The sequence below is a fragment of the Notothenia coriiceps genome, unplaced genomic scaffold, assembly GCF_000735185.1.
Source record: "Notothenia coriiceps isolate Sejong01 unplaced genomic scaffold, NC01 NC01_scaffold00006341, whole genome shotgun sequence".
Classification (NCBI taxonomy): domain Eukaryota; kingdom Metazoa; phylum Chordata; class Actinopteri; order Perciformes; family Nototheniidae; genus Notothenia; species Notothenia coriiceps.
The window spans coordinates 80-8,889 of NW_011339042.1; the positions used below are offsets into that span (position 1 = coordinate 80).

Consider the following 8,810-nt stretch of genomic DNA (forward strand, 5'->3'; position numbering starts at 1 on the left):
GGGATAATATGAAAAAATCTGCTCTTAGTCTTCGCTTAGGTCGTCGCTGGGTCTTCCAACAAGACAATGACCCAAAGCACACATCAAACTTGGTTCAAACAGTTCCTAAAGGATACCAAAACCAAGGTGCTGGAGTGGCCCGCCCATAGCCCAGATCTGAATCCTATTGAGAATCTGTGGCGGGTAATCAAAGTGAATGTCCATGCTCGGAAACCACGCAATTTGGACCAGCTGGAACAATTTGCAATGGAAGAATGGGCCAAAATCCCTCAAGAGACCTGTGCCAACCTAGTAAAGAACTACTCTAAGAGGTTGTTGTCAGTTGTGGCTCAGAAAGGGTACACTGTTGACTATTAATGGCCTGGGGGCTAATATTTTTTGGCCAACCCATTTTTCACTATATTTGATATAAAGCAAGCCTAAAAACTTATTTTATGTTCCACCAAAACCTACTAAATAGCACTAGTGAATGTTTGATTATATCAAGTTTTATCAATACTGGAAACATTGGGAATAATTTTAGGAAAATGTTCCATAACTCCTGGGGAGCTAATAATTTAGGCCTCAACTGTAAATCATCTGAACACATCTATCCATCAGACAGAGTGCTGCTGTGCCTCCTGTCATCATTAATGGACGTCTCTTTAAAATGACCGATCTAAACGCCTGCTGCTTCCACTCCTCTCTACTCGACTCCTCCGCACGCATCTCCTGTGGGCGGGACTAAGACACAAGGATAGGAGTCGAGGAGGGGAATTAGAGAAATTAGGAACCCTCTATGTTCCGGAAGTAAACAAAGGAGTCCAATGGAGGCTTTTCAGGTGGGGGGGAGCGTGGAGGGAACACAGGGATTTGAGCCTTTGCAGAACATTAACATGCAAAAAAACAAACCTATAGAACACACTACAGAGTGTACACTACTGTACCATTATCATTCATATCACATCATAATGTATCATATATTTCCTTATCTGAGTCAGCTTCTTGAGCCGTATCTAGCCGTGCAACACTTAGTGTCACATTTTGCAGAAGTATTCATTTAAGCAACACATTAAGTTGACTCGAGTCAAATGTAATTAAAGCAGCACCTGATCTTAAAGTAAAAAACCTTAGCCACATGTGACACTCCACCCTCCTTCCAGCAATGTGTACAAACGAACAGTAGATGGCACTCTGGCAACAAGAACAACGACAGCAAGGGAAGTTAGAGAGTAATTCAGATTTTAATTCCATGTCATGATATGTAAATGAACACAGTGACACATAAATTCACAGGTAAATGCAAATGCACACATATTTATGTTTACTCTCAGTCAGGGTTTAAAAAGAACACGACATCTCTTTTACATTTTAAGAATAACTTTTCTTGAGGATTTATTTTGTCATGCTTTTCTCTGTTCAACTCCATTATACTTCTACCTTGGCTGCAATATTTCTTATGTCTTACATAATATTTGTCCTTATCAACACTATATGCTAAATCAGAATGAGTTTCCACCTATGGTTTCCACCTATCAATATGACTTCCCAGCACTTACAATCAAAACATGAAGATATGTCCTATATGGTACTTCAATACAGCTTGAATTTATACACATGAATGTACTTTAAGTAAAACTTTGAATTCCTTTTTCTAATTAGGTTTTTAACTAGTTGTTTTCACCCAATATTAGCTTTTATTTTTGTATATGAGGAAGTGAATGGCCTATTCCTTCTCTTTCTGAAAAAACGACCTTGAATAGTTAATACATTCATTTTAATTAATATTTTTTCTATTTTAAAATGCATATTCAAAGATTAAAGTCTAAAGAAACGTTTATTGTGATAATTTATTTAATGTTCTTTATTCATTTATTAAGTTTGGGGATTTAACAGTCAATTTTGTCCACAGGAACAGTGGACTGCTGAATGGAGTTTTCTTCTCTGCGCTTCTGACGCTTCACAACATAAAACCTTATCACAATGATAAAAATTGCCAGGGCCACGATAACAGTGATCCATATCCAGACCAAACCCCCAGCAGGCGCAGCGGCACCCTGCTGTGTGTGATTATTGGTGGCTGGTTTCACAACACCTATGACGACAGGACTTGTGACCACAACATTTTCCCCGCCTTCTGCCTTAACACATTTACCGTGATCTTTCAGTATATATCCTTCTCTGCAAGAACACACAAAACTCCCAAAACTGTTTTCACAATTTTGGTCACATGCATTAACACATTCATCTATGTCCTCGCACAGTTGGCCACCTAGTACAAAGCCTTCAGGACAGAAGCACCCGCTATTAGGTCCTCTCTCACATATCGCATAGCATTTCTGTTGCCCGCAGTGCATTTTGCACCGCCAGGGGTCTTTGTCGTCTTGGATATATCCAGCAAAACAGGAACATATATAACCTCCCTTTACATCTTTGCATGTATGCTCACAAGGACCAACTGAACAGCCTTTAGAGCTCAGGATAACATTCGGATCTGACAGTTGTCCCGTCTGGCATGCATCTTTGTGCTTTGTTCGGCCCAGAAACCCATCCGCTTTGTCCGAGCACAGCCTCTCTGTCAACTTTCCATCCTTTGAAAGTGACACACAGTGCGGAGAGCAGACTTTAACACTCTCTTTCCATTTGGCGAAGGATGGAAGAAAGGTCCTTTGCATACTACCAGAGGTCCACTCATAGCCTCTCAGTGGAGCTGAGAGGTTGCTGCAGGTGGCAGCGGGTAAATGCAGTCCAATCCAGAAGTCTCCATACAGTTCATCTCTGAAAATGTCAAGTGTGCTCTCATCTGTCTCTGACTGAAATGTCATCAATGCCCCGTTCCTGTCGCGGCATGTTTCCTCAGCTGTCTGGAAATCCACTCTCTCTTGGTTTACAGTTATGCAGTCATTCCCTGTACAAAAAGGCCTACAGACACCAGCCTGATTAATGCTAAATCCTGTCTTAACAGACAATATAAAAATCACTGACATCAAAAAAGACATTGCCACTACCCTCACTGGCACAAAAGCAGTCATTTGCGAGCAGGCAATGATGTTCTGTAGTAGATCATCTTGTAATGTTGGCTGAATATTCTGTAGAATTTAGAGCATGGGGCTTCCTACTCAGGAAGCCACACCCCTCAGGACAATGAGAGAGTTAAAGACAGGAAGGAAGTGAGATAAAGTTGGACTACTGGCTTCTCTCCAATGTTGGTGAAGGCCAAGGATCATTAACAGCAAAAACAGGAAACAAACCCTACTCATAATTCAGAACGAACTGTTCTCTTGTCTCATAGCCTAATCCTATTGAGTACATAGTCAGATGTACATGTTTTCATAATTACAGTATATCTACACCAGCATCAAACTGTATGTGTAAACTATATTCAGCTAATAAAATGACAAATCAGTAATTGAACAGGCAGTGGTAGACATATGACTCAAACACGTACGATGGTAATAAAGCATAAAATGTAGCCAGTTAAAACTACATCCTGCTACAACTTATTCCCTCAAATCTTTCTGGGAACATCTGGTACCCACCCAACTATCAGTTTTACACACAGTTTTCCTTCTTAGATACAGCCCCTAACCCCCCTCCATACTGGAACAACCTTTTTGTATCAACAACACCTACACATGTTTACACTTTGCTACTTCTTGCCAAATTCACCACATCTTTGCTCTATTTTTACTCTATTAGCTACATTGAAAAACTTCTGGTGGGCAATGATGTATTTACTGATCTGTTATCTGATATGTAACCATTTCCAACCATTAGCCTAACCAAGAGAGGTTGCAAGAACATAAATTACATAAGTAAACATGGTAATCCATGTAGTCAGTGTTCTCCATCACTATCATGCTATAGGTCATCAGTCAAGATTGACTCGTAGAGTTTCTCTAAACGCGGATCCAAACCAGAGGACACCCAGCAGTAGCCATCGGTAGTTGTATTTTTCTTGGCTTCTTTTTTGGACCGATTGCAGCGAATAATTGCTATAGCCATGGCCACCGCGACCAAAAGCAGCAGAGGAATGACTGAACCAAGGACGCAGACGATCACCCTGGAATTGATAGACTCAGCCAAACCTGTCACTGATGATGCGTTGTTCTGCTGATCGTCCGGCGGCAGGTTCACCAAGTCCAGAATTGGCGCGTTGGTGTGAGGGGACTGGTGTTGGAGCTCCACTGTTGTCCTGGTTAAAGGCTCTGTAAAGTTTTCTTGTGTTTCCTCATCATTAGGCTCCTCTGTTGAAGATGCTGATGTTGCTGTCACTTCCTGAGCGCAGATTAATCCGTCAATCTCCAGGTAGAAGCCTTTCGGGCAGGTGCACCGGAAACTTCCGATGGTATTGAAGCATTCAAACTGACAGAGACTACTGACGCATTCATCAATGTCCTCACACGAATGGTCATCCTCGGATAAACTGAAGCCTTCATTGCAGTAACACGAGAAGAATCCAATACTGTTCAAGCAGCTGTGTTCGCATCTTCCTTGCACACACTCATCCATATCAACGCAAGTACCGACAACCATTTCGTAGCCGCTTTGACATGTACAAGTGTAACTTCCGTGTGTGTTTACGCACACGTGATCTTCACAGGTCTGTGACTGGCACTCATCTACGTCAGAGCAGTTCCGCTGGTTTGCATCCAATCTGAACCCATCTGGACACTTGCAAAAATACCCAGACTCCGTCGTCACGCACTGATGCTCACAGGTGCCAACGCCGCACACATCCTTCACCCTGCAAGTGAATCCATCGTCATCCAGGTCGTAACCTTCTTTGCACAAGCATTTAACCTCATCTGCTTCTTGGTGGCACAAATGTTCACATCTGCCGTTGTTTATTTCGCAGTGTTCCTTTCCTGGTTTGCAAAATGGACCAGGAACAGTCCAACTATAGATGTCGTCCGTCCCCAGGCACACAGAGTATTGGCACTGTTGCTCACTACATGAAAAAACAGCATATGTTCCAAGTGGAAATGATTCCATTTCACTTCTTTGGGGCTTTTCTGAGAAAGGAGCTGTGTAGGTTATTTCTCCAGGCCCCAACAAATCCAACGGTTTGCACATCCCCTTGAAATAAAACTTACACGCATAAAAAGCAGGGCTTTTGCATGTTCCGTCAACCCATTTCAGTTGGTTCTGACCTGATTCGGTGTAAGGAATTTTTACGCATCTCTCTTTGCATGTTTTGACAGGTTCTCTTCCCCAGTTGGAGTAGTTGGAATCTTCCTCCCCAGACACCCACTTAAACCCCTTCAGAGTCTTGTCAGGCAGCACACAGTCCTTTTTGTGCAGTTTTAATCCAATCCAAAATGTAGATGCCCTGTCCTGACTTTTTCTTTGGATCCGTGAGAGAAGCCAACGGAGCACATCCTCTTCTTCCCGGTCTCTCACTGTCATCACGTAACCTCCATTGTGGTCACAGTTCTGAACGGCCTTGTCAAAGAGTACCTTGTTCATGTGAAGGGTGAAGCAGGCGTTGGAGGTGCACAGCGTCTCATGTTCAGCTTCAGAAAGCCCAGCCATGCTGCCGATGAGCTGCAGGAGAAAAATCCAGAACATATTTGCCATACAGATCAACAAATTAGCTGTAACATCCAGAAGGTCCCGGGCAGCTTTTCGGGGGAAATGCGACAAATATGTGGTGGTCCATTCGTAGCCAAAAACAAGTGGTGAGGGTCTGAGACTAACATTCATGCACATGCATCCTGTTTGGGAAACAAACTAAAGACGGAAACCATGTTTAGCTGCAGCTATGGGTTCTTTATCTTTCCCCCGCTGACCAGTTCCTTTTTGGAAGAAAAAACAATGGCAGGCTTCGCTGTGTTATGACTGCGTCTCCAGATGTCTCCGGCCCCAGCAGACTTTTGGCCTTTTAGCTGACTCCCTTGATTGTGGGCCCTCACAATACATGCACATGCAGGGGTCACAGTGAATGATGCACAATAGCTGCAAGAGATAATCTGTGACCTTTGCCACTATGCTGTCTATCCAGGCAAAGATAAAACACACACACAAACACTAGTTGTGTGTCTTTTCAGCATTGCACACACAAAAACAAAAAAAACAATGGCTAAACAAAGAAAGACCAATACAAAAATAAAGGTTACCTTTTGATCACTCTTCAATGCTTCAGACATATCCTAATTTTCCACAAAAAAATAAATAGCAACAGTCCACAAATTGTTTGTCCGGTGAAAGAAAAGTACATTTTAGAACCTTTTCAGAAATAGGAAATTATAATATTATATATAATGTGTGTGTTTTGCTTCTTTATAGATGACATGGTGCTCTTACGTGGTCTGTTTGACTGTCACCATGAATATAAAAAAGAATGAAACAAAAAAATCACATTGGAAACCCTTGACAGTAACTCAGAAAGTATTTAAAAAGCCACATTGACATTTCGATAGATTAAGATTCTCTGCCACAGTGTAATTATATAGCAAGATATTAAAAAGAGACAACAGGAATCCAACAGATATTATCAGGTGTAGTGATATGAACTTGATTTAGTAGGTGAAGTTACATTTAAGTACAACTGCATCATTTTTATCTTGCCAGGTCTCAGTCAATGGGGTTAATTCCAGGTTGTGGGAGGGATCATGTTATCTTTGTTTATGGTTTGTAAGTATAAAAATCTGTATTGCATAGAGACAGTCATTACAATGATGAATCGGATTCACCAAAAAGTTGTGCATTGCATAAAGGTCACTGAAAAGAATGTCAGTGAGTGAGATAGGATAATCAATCAGTCTCCCTCAGCTCTCAGCAGGGCCGGAGTGGGACAATAATTCAGGCCGGCAATTATACACCCAGCCAGGCCACTACCAGTTTTTTGTACCATTTTGCTGGATTTATTTTTGAATATTTACAGCGTTGCTGATTTTTTTTTTTTTTTTTGTTAAATGCATCAATCTGGTGCAGTTTGAGGGAGAAATAAAGAGACTAGATCTATGGAAGCACCCATATGAAACAGAACTGTATAGATTTAAATAATCATAAAATCATAAGAACGTGGCCATAACCAATAACATACCATATCCAATATTTAAAAAAAATGAAAGTTATTTATTTATTTTTGGTTCATTTATAGTTGTGAGTGTGTATGTGCTCCTGAACCAGCCTCTCCTGTCTCCCCCCTCCTGTTGGCAGCAGCAAAGACTTTTAGCTCTCAACAAGTTTTTAGTTTGTCTTACCTTTTTTCACCTATTTAACATTTTTTTCTTTTTATTCATGGGTATTTTATAAATCACTTCCCCCTCAAATGGAAATATGTGTTTACATAAATGATGACCCACTGAGATAACTTAGACTTAAGTTAACTAAGAGAGTCCTTAACCCATGCGTTTCTCAAAGTGTGGGGCCCGCCACTTTTTGGACCTCAGGCCGGAATCGAACCTGGGTCCTTGCGGGCGGTAGTGGACTGTTTACAGCCGGAGACTCGCAACGGCGGTGGACTTTCACAGCCGCCGGAGCCACCGGAGCCGCCGGAGCCTCAGAGGACCCAGAGGACAGTGACAGTGAGTCATTCTTTGACATCGTTGAGGTAGCAAAGGGAGAGGAGTACTCTTTCCAGAGGATCAGATCCTTTCTGGCGGAAACTAAGGGGTGGAGGGGGGTGAAGTTAGAGAATTTTTTTGCTGATTTGCAGATTTTTCACAATACTACCAGGGTTCTCATGCGGTGCAAAGAAGCCGGAACCTTTCTTCAGCGGCCCAGAGAAGCCTCGGTTAAAGAAGATACTTCAGAGGATTAGAGAGGAAACTGTTTTTTTTTTGGAAATCTTGTTTTTATTTTATTTTATTTTATTCTCTTTTTAGTTTTCTTCAGCCAGGGTTTTGTTTTATGTAATTATAATGTCATTATGAGTGTCATAAAGCTGGGCTCTTTAAAGATTGACGTTTCTCGAGGAGTTGCTAAGAGAGCATCTTTGTTTGTGATGCTTTTCTTCTGGGACTGCATGCACTGGGTCCCTTAGAGCGTCCTATTCCTGCCAAAGGAGGAGGGGGGACAGGGGCGGACTGGGACTACAAATCAGCCCGGGACTCTCGACTGGCCCACTTCGGTACCGCCGGTCCACCGCGATACCGCAAGTAAATACCGCTAGTAAATTGTCGACGGGGGGGGATGACTTACCGCAGAGGTAGACATTAATGGTAAAATGCCACTGGCCCTCTGGAACAACACATTTGTTGCAATAGTAATTTATGCACTAACTACATTACTACTTGAATCATCAGTTCTTCCTCATTTTCCTCAATTGTTCATATTTGGTTTATTAAAATAATGATATTGTGGTCATTGTTAAAAAATGTCTGCTATTATTATGAGTATTATTATTTGTATAAAGCGCTTTCTGCCTTCCTGTCATTAGGAGTTAGAAATGTAATGGCTATGTAATAGATTAGATCCTTCATTATCCTAAACTACTGGGACATTTCCCTAAAGCCAATACCTTTATATTGTCTACTCTTCACTTACTTGTCAGCATAGCCGTGGGAACATGTTTCAAATGGGGGGTGCTGTGGGGATCACATCCTCTAGGGGGGTCAGGGGGGAAGATTTTTTTTCAACATTATAAAGTAAAATGCTTCAATCTGGTGCACTTTGAGCTGAATTGCCAGAGACTAGATCTAAGGGGTACAACTCTAAACACCCATATCGAAAATATCGGTTTACATTTTAATTAATCAAATAAGTGTGTGGACATAACCAATAACCTAACATAGCCAATAACAAGTAAATGTAACTTATTTTATTTTTGTTGTTCATTTATTTCTTATTTTACCAGTTAACATTTATTTATTTATGCATATTCT

The 8,810-nt window shown here is 41.4% G+C and overlaps 2 protein-coding genes across 2 annotated transcripts; both read right to left on the reverse strand.

Annotated features, from left to right (window-relative positions):
- Window positions 1-1,204: 1,204 nt before the first annotated feature.
- Window positions 1,205-3,763, reverse strand: LOC104943617 (thrombomodulin-like). The gene has a single exon (XM_010769070.1). The coding sequence runs from the start codon at window positions 3,009-3,011 to the stop codon at window positions 1,869-1,871; it is 1,143 nt and encodes a 380-aa protein (XP_010767372.1). The 5' UTR covers window positions 3,012-3,763; the 3' UTR covers window positions 1,205-1,868.
- On the reverse strand, window positions 1,205-6,048 carry cd93 (CD93 molecule). Its single transcript, XM_010769072.1, has one exon. The coding sequence runs from the start codon at window positions 5,689-5,691 to the stop codon at window positions 3,841-3,843; it is 1,851 nt and encodes a 616-aa protein (XP_010767374.1). The 5' UTR covers window positions 5,692-6,048; the 3' UTR covers window positions 1,205-3,840.
- Between the last annotated feature and the right edge of the window lie 2,762 nt (window positions 6,049-8,810).

Coding starts and splice junctions, on each gene's coding strand:
- LOC104943617 (XM_010769070.1), bottom strand. CDS start 3,011: ATGACTGCTTTTGTGCCAGTGAGGGTAGTGGCAATGTCTTTTTTGATG.
- cd93 (XM_010769072.1), bottom strand. CDS start 5,691: ATGTGCATGAATGTTAGTCTCAGACCCTCACCACTTGTTTTTGGCTAC.